Source organism: Phocoena phocoena, chromosome 7, assembly GCF_963924675.1.
Source record: "Phocoena phocoena chromosome 7, mPhoPho1.1, whole genome shotgun sequence".
NCBI lineage: Eukaryota > Metazoa > Chordata > Mammalia > Artiodactyla > Phocoenidae > Phocoena > Phocoena phocoena.
The window spans coordinates 82,540,675-82,559,626 of NC_089225.1; the positions used below are offsets into that span (position 1 = coordinate 82,540,675).

At 36.4% G+C, this 18,952-nt stretch overlaps 1 protein-coding gene across 1 annotated transcript in view; it reads left to right on the forward strand.

Annotated features, from left to right (window-relative positions):
• The window catches only part of NBEAL1 (neurobeachin like 1), a 174,246-nt gene that overhangs the window by 10,222 nt on the left and 145,072 nt on the right, over nucleotides 1–18,952 (forward strand). The window contains exons 2-3 of the mRNA XM_065881211.1: nucleotides 9,141–9,232; nucleotides 13,867–14,028. Of these exons, the coding sequence (XP_065737283.1) occupies nucleotides 9,141–9,232; nucleotides 13,867–14,028 (254 nt within the window). The remainder of the gene's footprint in view (nucleotides 1–9,140; nucleotides 9,233–13,866; nucleotides 14,029–18,952) is intronic.

An 18,952-nucleotide genomic window follows, 5' to 3' on the forward strand; every position in this document is an offset into this window, starting at 1 on the left:
AGCTTTCCAGGATAGATGAAAGTCTAGTAAAACTCAAGGAGAAAAAAATAAAACAAATTCCATACCAAGATTCATCATAGTGCAACCACAGTGGTTTTGCAGAAAACCAAAGGGAAAAAGAAAATTCTGAAAAGCTGCCAGAGGAAAAAAAGATTATCTTCAAAGGGATTACACATTAATAGCTGATTTTTCAGTAATAATGATGGAAGGGAAAGGATAATGGATTGATATCTTTAAAGAAAATACTAATGTAGAATTTCCAACCAAGTGACATTTTTTCAAAGAGGAAAGTGAAATAAAGTCATTTTCAGCAAAACAACAGTTCATCAGGGAAATATAACAGTTTTAAATTTGTGTGTACCTCATAACCTAGTCTCTGAAGCAAGCATTGACAGAACTACAGAGAAATGAACATATGACAATCATGGCAGTTTTTAAATTCAATTTATCATATTTTAGTATTTTTTTCTCAGTAATTGGTAGAATGAACAGACCAAAGAAAACAGTAAAGATACAGAAGATTTAAACAATAGGATCGACAAATTTAAAAAGGGATTTATGTAGAACAACACCCGTACATTCCTTTCAAGCACACATATTTACAAAAATGATGATATGACAGACCTTAAAGCGAGTTTCAGCAAATTTCAGATGATTGAAATAGAGTCTGTTTTCTGACACGAATGTAGTTAAGGAAGGAATATTGCTAAGGAAGAAATAGCAAAAAAAAGTCATGAACTACACTTGAAAACAAACCTTTGATTAAAGAACAAGTAATGAAGGAAAATTAGAATTTTGGGGAGGTGGAACTGAATGATAAAAGTAAGCATTTTAGAGCTTCTAAATGGGGGGTGCCTATAGCATTAGGAAAATTTATGGCTATAAATGTGTTAGAGAAAGAGGCTAAAAATAAATGAACTAGTCATTTGTGGTAGCCAGCCTTCAAGATCCCTACCTCCTGGTATTCACTCCCTTTTATAGTCCTCTCCTACATTGTATCAGGGTTTGTCTGTGACCAGTAGAGTTTGGCAAAACTGATGGTATGTCATTTCCGAAATTAGAAAAGACACTGTTGTTTCCATCTCAGTTACTCTTTTTTTCCTTGGATCATTCGCTCTGGGGGAAGCAAGCTGCTATGTTGTGTGCAGCCCTATGGAGAAGCCCATGTTGCGAACAAGTGAAACCTTGCCAACCACCACGTGAGTGAAGTTGAAAGTTCCTTCAGCCCAGTCAAGCTTTGCTATGACTGCAGCCCTAGTTTCCGTCTTCATTACAGGTTTGTGAGAAATGCTGAGCCACAGCCACCCACCTAAGCTGTTTTTGAATTCTTGGCCCTGAAAAACTGAGATGATACTTGTTGTTCAAGCTCCTAAATTTAATTTGTTATGTAGGAATATATTATTAATATATCATCCATTTCAAGAAGACAAGGAAAGAACAGAATAGGCCCAAAGTAGAGTGAAGGAAATTGTGAGGGCTTTTTTTCTTTGATGTGAAAATTCTGAAATTTATTATTTTTCAGTTGCTGAAGGAAGTGTCCATAAGAAGGTTGACATGTATCACGGAATGTTTAATTTTAATAAAAATTATTCATTATTTAACAGCTTGGGATGAATGACAAATACAATCTGTATCTGGATATAATTTTAATTAAGAATCTGGAAGTGAGTTTGAAAATAAATTAATAGCTCTTCTGCAAATCTTTCTAGTAGTCATGGTGGTATAAGGAAATTATAAGGTTTATTGCAGAAATTACTCATAATAAAATATTGGATCTAGGAAAAGATAATAGGTAGCTTCTAACATGTAAGAGATAACTAGAAATTTATCTTTTGAAGGACATGTATAACACCACCTATGTTGTGTTTTTTTTGGGAAAAAAAAAATCTCTAAATCTGACAGTCTGTAGATCTACTACTTCGCAGGAAATACAGAGGACTGAGGAACATGTTAAATGACAAAGATGTGCAGTCAGCAAAATCCCTAATGCGAGAAATACTAAATCACAAATGGCCCAGTGTCTTCAACAAATAAATTAGGGCAAAAAAAAAAAAAAAAAGAAATGTAATAGAAACCTACAGGTTTAAAAAGACTTAAAAGATATACCAACAGTTTGCAATTTATGGACTTTATTTGGGTCCTGATCTTATCGGTTAAAAAAGGCATTTGTGGGACTTCCCTTGGTGGTCCAGTGGTTAAGACTTTGCCTTTCAATGCAGGGGGTGTGGGTTCAATCCCTGGTTGGGGATCTAAGATCCCACATGCCTCGAGGCCAAAAAACATAAAACAGAAGCAATATTGTAACAAATTCAATAAAGACTTTAAAAATGGTCTACATCAAAAAAAAGAGAAAAATCTAAAAAAGGCTTTTGTGAGCAAGTCAGGAAAATTTGAACATCAACTGATATTAAAACTGCTAATATTTTTAGATATGATAATATTGTCATATTTTAAAAGACACCTTTTATGGATATACATTGAAATATTTGTGGATGAAATATGATATCTGGATTTGCTTAAAAGTAACATTAGAGGATGGGGCTATAGGTGAAAGAAGATTGGTTAGCCTGATTTGAAAGTTGTTGAAAGTTGTTGAAACCATTCTCTCCACCTTTTTTGTATGCTTGTGATTTCATTTAATAAAATGCTTTTGGAAAGAGCAGAAAGTAATAATAAACATAATAGAAAGGATCAACCAAATAAAAAGTTGGTTCTTTGATAAAATTAATGAAATTGAGTCAGGAAAATAAGGTTTGTGGTTGTATGAGTTTCAGAAATTTCATATTATATTCACCCCTTCCAATGGCGTTCATAAGGCATAGTCATCTTTTTAAAATTTATTTACTTATTTGGTTGCGCTGGGCCTTAGTTGCGGCTCGTGGGCTCCTTAGTTGCGGCAGGTGGACTCCTTAGTTGTGGCATGCGAACTCTTAGTTGCTACAGTTCCCTGACCAGGGAATGGAACCCGGGCCCCCTGCGTTGGGAGTGTGGAGTCTTAACCAGTGCGCCACCAGGGAAGTCCCGCATATGTCATCTTAAAGATAATGTATTGTTACAAGTCTTGTTTAATTTTGCTTAACTAGTGCTTCTCTAACTTGATTAAGCATAGCCATCTTTTCTTTTTCTTTTTTTTAAACTTTTCAAATAGTATCTGTTCTCATCGAAACCGACAGTATTGTTAAGTACTTGCTTAGGAAATGGTGACTTCTCCAGTCTTATAATTCTATGCACCTGTCCCACTGCTTCCTGTTCTTTCCATGGTGGGACAATACCAAATATTGTACATCCTTTGAGCATATCTTGCTATTTTCTATCTGTCTGGAATTCCCCTCTCCCCTCCTCTCTCCTTGAGAATATCTGTTTATGATTTGTGAAAACTTTTGAGTACTTTTATTACTCAGTTACCCCCAACCTTGACAGATTCAGTAGCTCCCTCTGTATTGTTTTGATACTTTTCACAACTGTTCTACCTCTCATGATGTTTTGCACTTATTTGTTTATGCTCTTCTTTCCTACTGAAAAAAGAGCACTTTGAGGACAAGATTATGTTTTTTTTTTAATTGAGGAATAATTGATATAAGAATATGTTTTGTCTTCATGTCCATAGAGTCTAGCACTGTCCCTGGTTGGTACGTGGTTGGCATGTACTTATTAAATGTTTTTTGAAGCAGCTAAGTTCTATTAGAAAACCTTGAGGGCTGGCCTAGTGTTTCTGTGGGAGGAGTTTATCTTCTTTTGCTAGGACATTAAAAATATGCTATGAATATAACTGACTGAAATGAACTTTTGAAATGCAACTCATATGTAAGTTGCAAGTTGCCCAACATATGGTTGAAATATATGTATGTATCTAAAAGTTTATAAAACTTGAAAGAATACTACAACCCAAATATCGTTGTGTGGAGGAAGTAAGGTGTTTCCCCCATTCTTACCTGTAACCCTAGCCCGTAAGAACTAGGTGAAATTGTATGGATCCCTTAATTCTGTTACCCACTTAAGCCTCCCAGTGGAGGAGTGGATGTTATAAAAAGGTGAAAGCCTCCTGTGCTTTAATGTAATTTAAATAATCACATTCGGCTAGTGGTCACTGCACTGGACAGCACATCTAAGTGTTTAGACTTCATCCTCTGGTAATGGGGGGACGTTGAAAGTATTTGGACAGGAGAGAAAAGATGATTAGATTCAAATTTAACAAACCCCATTAGTAACTGTGTGTAGGTGAGAGAAACTGAAGCTACAGAGACCTGTAGGGAGCTACATAACAGTCCAAATGAAGGACTGTCTTAACGGCAGATGATTGGATGAATATTTGAGTACAAGATCAATAAAGTTGATTTTAATTATTTTATAATTGCTGATTTTATTGAGCATTTGCTAAATGTCAGGTATTGCTGAGTGCCTTACATGTATTATCTCATTCAGTGCTTTCAACAGCCCTATGAGGGGAAGTATTACCTTCATTTTATAGATCAAGAACAGATCAGAGATGAAGTAACTTCCCCAAAGTTACACTGAGAGCAAATGCAGAGATTTGAAAGGAAAAGAATACAGTTAAAATCATGTGGCACAGGGGATCATGAAATATTTAAATGTGTATGTGTAGCATAGGACATTCCTGTTTTGTGAGTGAGCCATAATTTAGGCACATAATAGGTTATAAAAATAGCATTAGCGACTCCCCTGGTGGTGCAGTGGTTAAGAATCTGCCTGCCAATGCAGCGGACACGGGTTCAATCTCTGGTCCAGGAAGATCCCACACGCTGTGGAGCAACTAAGCCTGTGCGCCACAACTACTGAGCCTGTGCTCTAGAGCCTGCGAGCCACAACTGCTGAGCCCGTGTGCCACAACTACTGAAGCCCGTGTGCCTAGAGCCTGTGCTCCGTAACAAGAGAAGCCACCGCAGTGAGAAGCCTGTGCACCACAATGAAGAGTAGCCCCTGCTCGCCACAACTAGAGAAAGACCATGCGCAGCAACGAAAACCCAATGCAGCCATAAGTAAATAAATAAATTTAAAAATAAATTAATAACTTTAAAAAAAGTAACATTATACTTAGCATATACTATGTGCCCTTGACTAGGTTATTTAATTTTCACAACCCTGTGAAGAAAGCTACTATCATTGTCTTCATTTTTATAGAAGAAACTGTTGTGCAAACATAGGGTGACTTGTTCAAGAAAGTGACAGAGCAGGGGTTAGAATCCATGTAATCTGGCCTCAGTGCTCCTGTAGTACTTAATACATTTGTGTGTTTTGTTAATAAATATCATACAAATGGAGAGATAGACCCTACTGTGGTGTTTCATTGTATCCAGCTCTCTTAACCATGAAAGTGGCTAAGCTTGAGATTTAATTAATATTGTTGCTGGTGTGTGGACATTTTTCCTTTTATGGCCTTTGGCAGTAAAGTATAGATCTTCTTAAGGGTTTTCTCAGGCTGTGTAGAATGTGGCTGTTTTATGTGTTAAGTTGTTTATGGCCTTGAGTTTACTGATCCTTAGTTCCTCTTTTCCTCTTTTTGTCCACTAAGCTCCGTTTTATTCCTGCTCACAGTTCAAAGACAGTGTAGTGTAGTGTAGTAGAAAGAGCACAGTTGGATTCATATCTCTTTGCATTTTAATCCCAGCACTACTGATGACTAGCTGTATGACTATGGATAAGTTATATATCCTTAGAACTTTGCTTTTCTAACCTGTAAAATGGGGAAAATGAAACCTCTACATGGTTGTAAGGAGTAAATGGGATGATGTATACTTTTTAAATACCTGCTATAATACTTTGCACATTGCAGAATCTCAAAAAAAAATGTAACTGCTTCACTTCTTACTAAATAAAACATTTCCAGCTTTAAGTACCATTTCCTTCTTTATAGTTAGTTGCTCAACTTCGTAGGAGAACTCTGTACTTACCAAACTCTGAATTACCAAACACTTGGTAACTCTGACTTTCAGACTTTGAACTAGATACGGTAGAATTTCTAAATAAACTATGAGGAGGAATACATTAATTCTTTATGGCATTATAAACTGTTTTGTGCTGAACTTTTACAGAGTTTATTAAAACTCTGCTTTATTAAAAAGGAACCGTGATAAGGAAAACTCCGGCTACCTGTATTTCTGGAGTCTTATCCTGATGAATGTATGAATGAATGAAGTGCTGGTTGGAAATGAAAAAAGCAATTAATGAAATCCTTGAGAAAATTTCTCACAAGAGGTAGTTCTTTTTCTGAAATATTTCTGTCTTCTCAGTGATGATGTGGATTATAACAATTTATGATCTGATTTTGGAACAGTATATTAATAGAAAAAATAAATACACAAAAGGTTAGCAGTCTGCATATTCTGGGAACATTCTTTTAGGAATTCTGATTTGTGTGTAATGCTTTTATTTTAGGGAAATAAATTATTTGAGTTCCCTTTATCCAAGAGCAGTACCTAACCAGTGATATTTAATGAGTAAGTAAGACTCCTGATATCATGTTGAAATTGACTGGAGTAGAAAAGTGTTAACGAGGTGAAGGAAACAAATTTGAGCATCATTGGCTCCGGACGTGCAGGCTCAGTGGCCATGGCTCACGGGCCCAGCTGCTCCGCAGCATGTGGGATCCTCCCGGACCGGGGCACGAACCCGTGTCCCCTGCATCGGCAGGCGGACTCTCCACCACTGCACCACCAGGGAAGCCCTGAGCATCTTTTTTAATGATGTAATTTATATTTAAAAAGACATTTCTGAGGAATCATGGTTTTTTTCAAATCATCTTTGAGATGTAACTTACAGACCTTAAAATGCACAGATTTTTGGGCTTCCCTGGTGGCGCAGTGGTTGAGAATCTGCCTGCTAATGCAGGGGACATGGGTTGGAGCCCTGGTCTGGGAGGATCCCACATGCCGCGGAGCAGGTAGGCCCGTGAGCTACAACTACTGAGCCTGCGCGTCTGGAGCCTGTGCTCTGCAACAAGAGAGGCCGCGATAGTGAGAGGCCCGCGCACCGCGATGAAGAGTGGTCCCCGCTTGCCACAACTAGGGAAAGCCTTCGCACAGAAATGAAGACCCAACACAGCAAAAGTAATTAATTAATAAACTCCTACCCCCAACATCTTCTAAAAAAAAAATGCACAGATTTTAAGTGTCAAATTTGATGAGTTTTGATACAAGCAAACATTTGTGTCACTACTACCTAATAAAACAAATGGAAAATTTCTATTACCTAGGAAAGTTTTCTTTGTGCCCCTTTGTAGTCAGTCCTCTGAAAGACAATCAGTGATCAAATTTCTGTCACCAAAGCCTGCTCTAGAACTTTGTATAAGTGAAATCACACAGTGTATATGCTTAATGCCTGGCGTCTTCTGCTCAACATGTTTTTGAAATTTCTGTTCATTGTCGTATCAACAGTTCATTCATTGTTATTGCAGAATAGCATTCCATTGTGTGAATATACCACAATTCATCAGTTAACCTTGTTGATAGAATTTTGGTTTGTTTCCAGTTTTGGGCTATTAAAAATAAATCTTTGGGCTTCCCTGGTGGCGCAGTGGTTGAGAGTCCGCCTGCCGATGCAGGGGACATGGGTTCGTGCCCCGGTCCGGGAAGATCCCACATGCCGTGGAGCGGCTGGGCCCGTGAGCCATGGCCGCTGAGCCTGTGCGTCTGGAGCCTGTGCTCCACAACGGGAGAGGCCACAACAGTGAGAGGCCCGCATACCGCAAAAAAAAAAAAAAAATCTTCTATGGACGTTTTTGTACAACTTGTTTTTGTGGATATATGTTTTCACTTCTCTTAAGAGGAATGACTGGGCCATGTGGTAAATTTATGTTTAAAAGAAACTGCCCAACTGTTTTCCAAGTGATTATACCATTTTATACTCCCACCAGAAATGTGAGTTCCAGTTACTCCACATCTTTACCAACACTTGGTATGGAAAGTCTTAAATTTTAGCCATTCTAGTGGGTGTGTAATGGTATTCCATTTCATCTTAATTTGCATTTCCCTCGATAACTAATAATGTTGAGAATGCTTTTGCATGCTACTTGGCCATTTGTGTATCTTCTTTTGTGAAATGTCTGAACCTTTTGCTCATTTTAAAATTGAGTTGTTGTCCTATTTACATTGATTCATAGGAGTTCTTTATATATTCTTGGTACAAGTCCTTTGTCAGATATATGTACTGAGAATATTTTCAGCTGGCATATGGCTTGCCTTTTCATTTTCTTAATGGTGTCTTCTGATGAATCAAAGTTTTAAATTTTGGTTAAGACAAATTATTATTTTTTTCTTTTTTTGCTTTGTGATTTTTGTGTCCTAGCTAAGAAATCTTTGTCTACCCCAAGGTTGCAAAGGTATTCTTTATTTTCTTTTAGAAGATTTTTTAGTTTTTATGTTTAGGTTAATGATCCATCTCCCATTTTATCTTATTTATGCATTTTATATTTTTCATTAATTCATTGGGCACCTGGTCAATGCCAGGAGCTGTTTTAGGCACTTGGTGTCCATTAGTAAAAAGAAATCACTTATGGTGGGCCCTTAGGTAGACCTTGAAATTGTGAAGCCTGCAGTCTAGGAGAAATGACAGATAATCAATCAATCAATAAATTATACAGTATGTTAGAAGGTGAGAAAGCACCATAACGTGGGACAACAGAATAGGGTAGAAGGTAAAGGTTAGTGAGAAGGTTTAAGAAAGGGTGGTAAAATTTGACTTCATTGAGAATAAGCCATTTAAAGAATGATCTGAAGATGTAGGAATTAGCCATTCAGCTATCTGGTGGAAGAGTGTCCTGGGTAGAGAAAACAGCCATTGCAAAGGCCTGAGATGGGAGCATGTCTGGTATGTCCCAGTAACAGCCAGGTAGCCAGTATAGTACAGGGTGACAGTGGATAAGGCCACAGAGATAGGGGAGGGCAAATTGTTTAGAATCTTATAGGACATTTTTCAGATTGTAGCTCTTTGTGTGAGTGCCATGGGTTCACTATACTTAATATACATTTTAAAACAACACATATGTCTTCTGTATATCATTTAGAGATTTCATATTATTGCTTCTTTAGATTTATCAATTCATATCTGCTCAATAGGAGTAAAAGCATTTTTTAAGAAAATTCCTGAAAGATGAACTTAATATTAAAATGGTTTTCTTATTTCAGAAAGATCCAGATTACCTGAAGCTGTGGTTGGACAATTTTGTTTCTAACTATGAACAATTCTTAGATGTTGACTTTGAAAAGCTGCCTACCAGGTATGTTGAAACACTTAATTTCTTACCCTTGGGTGAGTTTGTTAATTTTTGGCACACAAACTTCATTGATGACATTACAAGGATGGCAGTTATGTGACACACATAACCCTGCTTTCACGGCAGACATTTCTGATTGATCACAGCAGTCTTTCTTGCTGATACTAGACGTGACTTCTAGAAGCCTCTTCTTTACTTTGTTCAGCCACTGGCAACTGGGTGTCCTGCAGTTCATTTCAATTCTGACACTACCTGGAGTTAGTGCCAGATCCCATGAGTTAAAGGCAAAGTCCTCCACAAGACTGCCCTCACTTCAGACATCGTTAGCAAGTCTTGGGAGCCACCGACATTTCTGATCAACAGGCTGTAAATTTAGGGGTTGACATGACTCCCTCAGGTTCAATAATTTGTTAGATTAACTCACAGAACTCACTGATAGTCCTATACTTATGATTACAGTATTATTATAAAGAATACATGTAGGACAGGGCCTGGGAGGGTCTTGGATGCAGGGCTTCCATGCTCTCTCCCTTTGGAGTCAGGGCATGTTGCTCTCCCTGAACATCAGTGCATTCAAAGAAGGAAGCTCTTTGAGCTCTGGGTGTCAGAGTTTTGTTGGGTCTTATTACTTCATTGACCATGTGACTGAACTCAGTCTCCAGCTCCTCTCCCCTCCCAGAAAGTTGGGGGGGTGAGTTATTCAGATGTGGCCATCCCCTTTTTTGAAACTATCTAAGGGTCCACCATGCATCACTTTATTCATTTGCATAAAATTTCTTTATTATATGGCAGGCATTCTATTGTAGTTAAAACTTATTATACTTCTTTTCCTAGCTTTAGAGAAGGGCCTTAGAAAACATCTTGGAGGAGGTTAAGTTTTCAGATTTTTAAAAACTAGGTTTGAAAATCTTAAAATGAGGAAAAAATAAACATCTTGGAAGAGGTTAAGTTTTAGGATTTTTTAAACCTAGGTTTGAAAATCATAAAATGAGGGAAACATTAGCATCTTATGGAAATGTATAAGTGAAATTACAAATATTTTCTCCCATTCCTCTGCCTACATCTGTTTCTGCAATCTCACTGTTCCCAGGCCCACTTCCCAGATAAAGTTCATATTGTATCTCATGTCACCTTGTGGACCTAGGTAAGAGAGGTTAGGTTTGCTGTGGTTAAAAGCTGGAGAAATGAGGACATACTTTTAGCCGCAAAAGCAACTCCATTTATAGAGATGTGTTGAGAGAAGAGGAGAGAAATGGGTGGTGGTTGAGGATGAAAAAGTATCTGGTGAATTAAAAATCTTCAAGGACGAAAATATTTGCAGTTTGGGGGTGGAGGTAAGCAGTGAGAGTTTAGACACAGGTGAGTTGAATCTGGAGAATCACATAGGAGCCAGATCATGAAGTGCCACAAATGCATTACTAATGGACTTTGACTTTTTGTTATGGAAGATACAAGGCTCTACTAAAGAATTTTCTGTATAAGAGTATCATGGGACTTCCCTGGTGGCACAGTGGTTACGAATCCGCCTGCCAATGCAGGGGACATGGGTTTGAGCCCTGGTCCGGGAAGATCCCACATGCTGCGGAGCAACTAAGCCTTTGTGCCACAACTACTGAGCCTGTGCTCTAGAGCTCGCGAGCCACAACTACTGAGCCCACATGCCACAACTACTGAAGTCCACGCGCCTAGAGCCTGTGCTCTGCAACAAGAGAAGCCACCGCAATGAGAAGCCCGCGCACTGCAACCAAGAGTAGCCCCCGCTTGCCGCGACTAGAGAAAGCCTGAGCGCAGCAGCAAAGACCCAACATAGCCAAAAATAAATAAATAAAATAAATAAATTTATTAAAAAAAAAAGAGAATCATGATCAAGTTTGTTTTTTAAAAGTCACTTTGGTGGCATTATGGAGGTTGGATTGGAAAGGGTTGAGACTGAAGGCAAGAAGCCCAGTTAAGGGGTAATTGTAATAATTCAGAGAAAAAAATCATTAGCGCTTTGGACCAAGGCAATGAACTTAAGAAACAATATGGTTATGCTCAGAAAGCACAAGTACTTTATTTATAAATACAGTTTCAGAGTTCTTCCCCATTAGATTATTTGTAACAGGTTTATAAAGGTTGAAAATCAGTATTAAATCTTGAACTCAAAATAAGATTATGTATTATTGATTTCTACTCATAAAAGAATATTCTTGTAGTTTATACTTAGGAGTGCTTTTATTTTAAAAATTTATGGCTCATTTTAAATCATGAGCCTAAGGATCTTATGGAGTCAGGATTTTGGCCTTTGAATGCTTGGGGTTTTGTAAGATGCACTTGTTATCATCCATACATTATAAATGTCTCCTTCCTTGGGAGGTCATTTCTAAAAACACTATGTAGACTTATATTGCCACTATATTTAAAGTAAGATGAAGAATCTCAAGAGTGTTTTTTTACTTGTGATTTAGTTGGTTTATTTAAAATTATATTTCATATCTTTGTCTTTCAAACTGAACCATGAATTTAGATTTTGCTTGCAGTAAACTTTCAATTTTTCAAGTGAATATTATATGTAAGATCTGTAAAACTAGTCTAGTCACCTTAAAGATAAGAAACTCACAGATAATCCTCATTTAAAGTATACTGACTTCATAGAATTTCCAAGTTAGAGAATTCATAATAGAAGGCAAGGATTGCTTTTACCAGATTATAAGGCCTTGAAATTTAAGCTGGACTTTTTCCTACCTTAGAGAGAACAATTGGCAGCTGTTTACAATAGACATTGACTAGGCAAATTGAGGAGTGGAAAAGATTTCTGGAGTTAGGGAAATTTCAGCAAAAGGAGCTTAGAATTTTGGACAATAAAGTCCTAGAAGTGGGAAAATTCTTCTAAATTCTTAAATCCTCATCACATTAGGAACAAGGCCAAAAATTCCAACTTTGTCTATATGCCATGTCCTAAGTAAGCCCCAATTTTATAATGAGAGTCAGCTAAAAAAAAAAAAAAAGATTGCTCTTTTAGAAGTTAATATTTTTTTCTGCCCAGTTAAATCAAAACGTGTGTAAATAGAAAATGGGACAATTAAGGACAAAAGGAACTAGTCTTTTAAATAACTAAAATTCAATATTGGGAAATCTAATGTCTTCTTGCTTGTTGATTTAACATATTTGGAAAAGTGCGGAGGAATAGTTTCACTTAGTCTTGAAAATCAGTTATATTTAAATATTTGTTTATTATTTTGAAGTTAACTCTGGTTTTTCTAATCACCTCTTTTTAGCTCTCTAAAAAAAATTAAATATAAAAATGAGTGTTTCTGATACCATCTATAAATAAGAGAGAATGAAAGAATCCAAAGCTGCAAGTGAAATGATGCCCAGACTAAAATGAAAGATGTATTTTTAGAACATGATTATATAGTATTAGGCAACCTTGGTAGTATGCTTTGTGACTTGTGTTTATTTTATAAAATGCTTTATTAATTTATGTTGTAGGGTGGTTCAGGAAGAGGCTAATAATATTTACATATGTGTTTATGTGACTACTGCTAAGATGCTTCAAATTTCTTTGTCTACAGTGAATGCCTTTTACTCAGTGTAAACATAGTACTAATACTTCATGTTAAGCATTATCTGAAGAAAAGACTATTATAAAATATAATTGCCATTTAATCATGGAACTCTTCACAGTGCTTCTTTGCTATTTGAGCATTTTTCTTAACAGAGATAGGGAAATAAGAATACAGTGGCTTATGAAAAGATTCTGAGGCTTTAGAGATAGTATATTTAAAATGCATTACATATTTAGAGTTCTTTACATACTTTAAAGCTGAAAATGCACATTGACTTTCTGGTTTCAGAGCCCAGTGAAATAGGGTGGATATCTGATATTACAGTTTTATAGATTAGGGAACTTCAGAGATTAAATGAAGTGCTTCATGTTACAGAGGTGGAACTTAGTATGCAGGCTTCTGACTTTGAATCTAGGGGGTTTTAATGTGAGAGGCACATGCAAGGAGCCAGTTACATCTGGTATTGGCTTTTGCCCATAAAGAACCATATTGTCTTCTTACACAGAAAACACCTGTCACAAAATATTGATGTATTGCTTTAAAAGAGTCTTCTATTGATGCTCATGCTTGGGGTTCTACATTCACCTCTTTCTCCTTTCATTTTGCTAGTTATCTTCTCTCCCTCTTCTGATCAGATGGCTTAGGGACCCTGTAGGTAGGTGAATATTGTTTATTTAGTAAAGCAGTTAACAGATATTAAACTAGTTAGAGGTACTTCATTTTTATTTGCTAGTTACCGTTTCTTTTAGAAATGGTATAGACACATTGTATTTCTAAATAGTAGAAGGTGAACTAATCTTATATTTTAAATATTTTCTTTAACAATAGCACAATTGAAAATACTAAATAGCCTTTTTTTCTCTCTCTTTTCAGTAAGACTCCTCTGAAGTAAGACTAACCACTCTGCTCTAATAATCTTCTAAAATGTCACTCTCCATTTGGTGGTACCATGCAGAGAGGAAGGCACAGAATATCTGGACTAAAAGAGCTTCTTTAGGATTTGAGCTGAAAATGTAGTTACTTTAAAGTGCCACAGATTTTTGTCCTGTATTTAAACACTCTTCTTATTTTGTTCCCCTTATATTGTAGGGTAGATGATGTGCCTCCAGGAATATCTCTGCTTCCTGATAATATTCTGCAGGTTCTGAGGACCCAGCTTCTACAGTGTGTTCAGAAAATGGCAGATGGGTTAGAGGAAGAACAACAAGCCTTGTCAATTTTGCTTGTCAAGTTCTTCATTGTTCTTTGCAGGTATCTGGTACAAATAAACTAGTTATCTGTTTTAAATAATTATTAGCAAACTAATAATGCATTTATTGGTTATTAATGATGTTTGTTGTTCATATGGAGCTTTTAGGGATGAGTGCAGCTTTTGCAATAGGCTTGTGGTTTGTTATTATATTGGAAAGCCTTTTACTATATCTACTTAGAGAGATTCAGCCAGGATAAAAAATAATTGCTTTAGAGTAAAGACAATGACAGGAGTTTTTACTTAAGAATTTATTGCACTGGTATTTTCTATATGGTCCTCAGCAATAAACATGTACATATACATTTTTATACTGTGCATTATCATTTGTGAAATGTATTTTTCTAGTCTTTCATTTTATAATTTTACCAAAGAAAGTATAATTATTCCATAGCTTATATTTCCAGATTTATAGATGATTAGGTCTGTGGTACTTAAATTTTGGTGTGCATAAATGTCAACTGGGAAGCTTAATAGAAATACAGAGTTTGAGCCTTACTTATGGAAGTTCTGATCCAAAAGAGCTCAGGCATTTTGAATTTTCACACATTCCATTAATCTGCATATAAGAATTTGAGAACTGTTGGGTTAGGGGCATCACATGCCTCTTAAAATCTGTCTTCTTTTCTTGTTCTTAGAGGAAAAGCTTTCAGTCTTTTACCATTTAGTATGATATTTGCTGTGAAATTTTTATATATAGGTTTTATTATGTTGAGGTAGTTTCCTTCTGTTCCTAGTTTGCTGAGTGTTGTTATCAGGAATGGTTGCTGAATTTTGTCAAATGCTTTTCTGCATTAATTGAGATGATCATCTGGGTTTTTTTCCCCTTTATTCTGTTAATATGACATATTACATTGATTAGCTTTCATATGTTTAACCATCCTTGCATTCCAGGAATAAATCCCACTTAGTCATAGTGTGTAATACTTTTAATATACTGTTGAATTCTCTTTGCTAGCATTTTGTTGAAGATCTTTGCATTAATGTTCATAAGGGATGTTGGCTTGTAGTTTTCATGTAGTCTCTTGTTTGGCTTTGGGATCAGGGTAATACTGGCCTCATATAATGAGTCAGAAAGTGTTCCTTCCTTTTCAGTTTTTTGGAAAAATTTGAGAAGGATTGGCATTAGTTCTTCTTTAAATGTTTTGTAGACTTCATGAGTGAAAACATCAGGTCCAGGACTGCTTTTTTGGGAGAGTTTTGATTACTGATTCAGTTTCCTTACTAGTTGTAGGTCTATTCAGATTATTTATTTCATCATGGTTTAATCTTGGCAGATTTTGTGTTTCTAGGATTTGTCCATTTCATCTATGTTATTCAATTTGTTGTTGTACAGTTGTTCATAGTACTCTCTTAATAATCCTCTTTATTTCTGTAGTATCAGTAGTAATGTCCACACTTCATTTTTGATGTTAGTAATCTGATTCGTCTCTCTTTTTTTTAGTCTATCTAGCTAAAGGTTTGTCAATTTTGTTGATGTCTCCAAGGAACTAATTTTTGTTTTCATTGATTTTCTCTGTTTTTAAAAATTTATTTTTATCTCTGCTCTGATCTTTATCATTTCCTTCTTTCTACTAACTTTGGGTTTGGTTTGTTCTTCTTTGTCTGATTCCTTAAGTTTTAATGTTAGGTAGTTGGTTTCTTGTTCGTTTTTTTTAGTGTAAGCACTTATACCTATAAAATTCTCCCTTTGCACCACTTTCATTGCCTCCCATAAGTTTTGGTAAGTCATGTTTTCCTTTTCATTCATCTTAAGTATTTTCTAATTTCCCTTGTGGGTTTCTTCTTTGATCCATTGATTATTTTAAAGTATTTTTGTTGATTTACACAGTTTTGTGTATTTTTCAGTTTTCTTTATGTTACTGATTTTTAACTTCATCCTGCTGTGGTTAGAGAAGATACTTTGTATGATATCTGTCATTTTAAATCTGTTGAGACTTAATTTGTGGCCTAATATAGTGTCTATCCTGTAAAATGTCCCAAGTGCACTTGAGAAGAATGTTTGTTCTGTTGTTGTTGGGTAGAGTCACCTGTATATGTTTCTTAGAGCTATTAGATTTACTGTGTTAAGTCCTCTGTTGCTTTACTTACCTTCTATCTAGTTGTTTTATTCATTATTGTGGATGAGGTATTAAATTCTCCAGCTATTATGGAAGAACTATATGTTTCTCTCTTCAATTCTGTCAGTATTTGCTTCATATGTTTTGATGGTCTGTCATTAGATACGTAAATGTTCATAATTGTTATATCTTTTTGCTAGTGTAATACCTTTGTTATATGTAATATCATATATACTTTTATTACATTATATTGTACCTTTTATTTTATTTATTTTTAACATCTTTGAGTATTAATTGCTTTACAATGTTGCGTTACTTTCTGCTGTATAACAAAGTAAATCAGCTGTGTGCCTACGTATATCCCCATATCCCCTCCCTCTTACGTCTCCCTCCCACCCTCCTTATCCTACCCCTCTAGGTGGTCTCAAAGCACTGAGCTGATCTCCCTGTGCTAGGTAGCTGCTTCCCACTAGCTATCGATTTTACATTTGGTAGTGTATATATGTCAGTGTTACTGTCTCAATTCATCCCAGGTTACCCTTCCCCAACCTCGTGTCCTCAAGTCCATTCTCTATGTCTGTGTCTTAATTCCTGTCCTGCCCCTAGGCTCATCAGAACCATTTTTTTTAGATTCCATATATATGTGTTAGCATACGGTATTTGTTTTTCTCTTTCTGACTTACTTCACTCTGTATGACAGACTCTAGGTCCATCCACCTCACTACAAATAACTCAATTTCATTTTTTTTATGGCTGACTAATATTGCATTGTTTATATGTGCCACATCTTCTTTATCCATTCATCTGTCGATGGACACTTAGGTTGCTACCATGTCCTGGCTATTATAAATAGTGCTACATTGAACATTGTGGTACATGACTCTTTTTGAATTATGGTTTTCTCAAGGTATATGCCCAGGAGTGGGATTGCTGGTAATATAGTAGTTCTATTTTTAGTTTTTTAAGGAACGGCCATACTGTTCTTCACAGTGGCAGTATCAATTTACATTCCCACCAACAGTGCAAGAGAAAGGTTTCCTTTCCTCCACACGCTCTCCAGCATTTGTTGTTTGTAGATTTTTTGATTTTGGCCATTCTGACTGGTGTGAGGTGATATCTCATTGTAGTTTTGATTTGCATTTCTCTAATGATTAGTGATGTTGAGCACCTTTTCATGTGTTTGTTAGCAATCTGTATATCTTCTTTGTGGAAATGTCTGTTTAGGTCTTCTGCCCATTTTTGGATTGGGTTGTTTTTTTAATATTGAGCTGCATGAGGTGCTTGTATATTTTGGAGATTTATCCTCTGTCATTTGCTTCGTTTGCAAATATTTTCTCCCATTCTGAGGGTTCTCTTTTTGTCTTGTTTATGGTTTCCTTTGCTGTGCAAAAGCTTTTAAGTTTCATTAGGTCCCATTTGTTTATTTTTGTTTTTATTTCCATTTCTCTCTGAGGTGAGTCAAAAAGGATCTTGCTGTGATTTATGTCATAGAGTGTTCTGCCCATGTTTTCCTCTAAGAGTTCTATAATGTTTGGCCTTACATTTAGGTCTTTAATCCATTTTGCGGCGAGCGGGGGCCACTCTTCATCGCGATGTGCGGGCCTGTCACTGCCACGGCCTCTCTTGTTGCAGAGCACAGGTTCCAGATGCGTAGGCTCAGTAGTTGTGGCTCACGGGCCCAGTTGCTCCACGGCTTGTGGGATCTTCCCAGACCAGGGCTCGAACCCGTGTCCCCTGCATTGGCAGGCAGATTCTCAACCACTGTGCCACCAGGGAAGCCCTCCCTTTTTTTCTTGATGAGTCTGGCTTATGGTTTATCAATTTTGTTTATCTTCTCAAAGAACCAGCTTTTTGTTTTATAGATCTTTGCTATTGTTTCCTTCATTCCTTTTTCATTTATTTCTGATCTGATCTTTATGATTTCTTTCCTTCTGCTAACTTTGGGGTTTTCTCTTCTTTCTCTAATTGCTTTAGGTGTAAGTTTAGGTTGTTTATTTGAGATTTTTCTTGTTTCTTGAGGTAGGGTTGTATTGCTATAAACTTCCCTCTTAGAACTGCTGTTGCTGCATCCCATAGGTTTTGGGTCATCGTGTTTTCATTGTCATTTGTTTGTAGGTATTTTTTTGATTTCCTCTTTGATTTCTTCAGTGATCTCTTTGTTATTTAGTAGCATATTGTTTAACCTCCATGTGTTTGTATTTTTTACAGTTTTTTTCCTTTAATTGATATCTAGTCTCATAGCGTTGTGGTCAGAAAAGATACTTGATACAATTTCAGTTTTCTTAAATTTACCACGGCTTGATTTGTGACCCAAGATCTGGTCTATCCTGGAGGATATTCCATAAGCCCTTGAGAAGAAAGTGTATTCTGTTGTTTTTGGATGGAATGTCCTATAAATATCAATTAAGTCTGTCTCATTCAATGTGTCATTTAAAGCTTGTGTTTTCTTATTTATTTTCATTTTGGATGATCTGTCCATTGGTGAAAGTGGGGTGTTAAAGTCCCCTACTATTATTGTGTTACCACCGATTTCCCCTTTTATGGCTGTCAGCATTTGCCTTATGTATTGAGGTGCTCCTATGTTGGGTGCATAAATATTTACAGTTGTTATGTCTTCTTCTTGGATTGATCCCTTGATCATTATGTAGTGTCCTTCTTTGTCTCTTCTAATAGTCTTTATTTTAAAGTCTGTTTTGTCTGATACGAGAATTGCTACTCCAGCTTTCTTCTGATTTCCATTTGCATGGAATATCTTTTTCCATCCCCTCACTTTCATTCTGTATGTGTCCCTTGGTCTGAAATGGGTCTCTTGTGGACAGCATATACACGGGTCTTGTTTTGGTATCCTTTCAGCTAGTCTACGTCT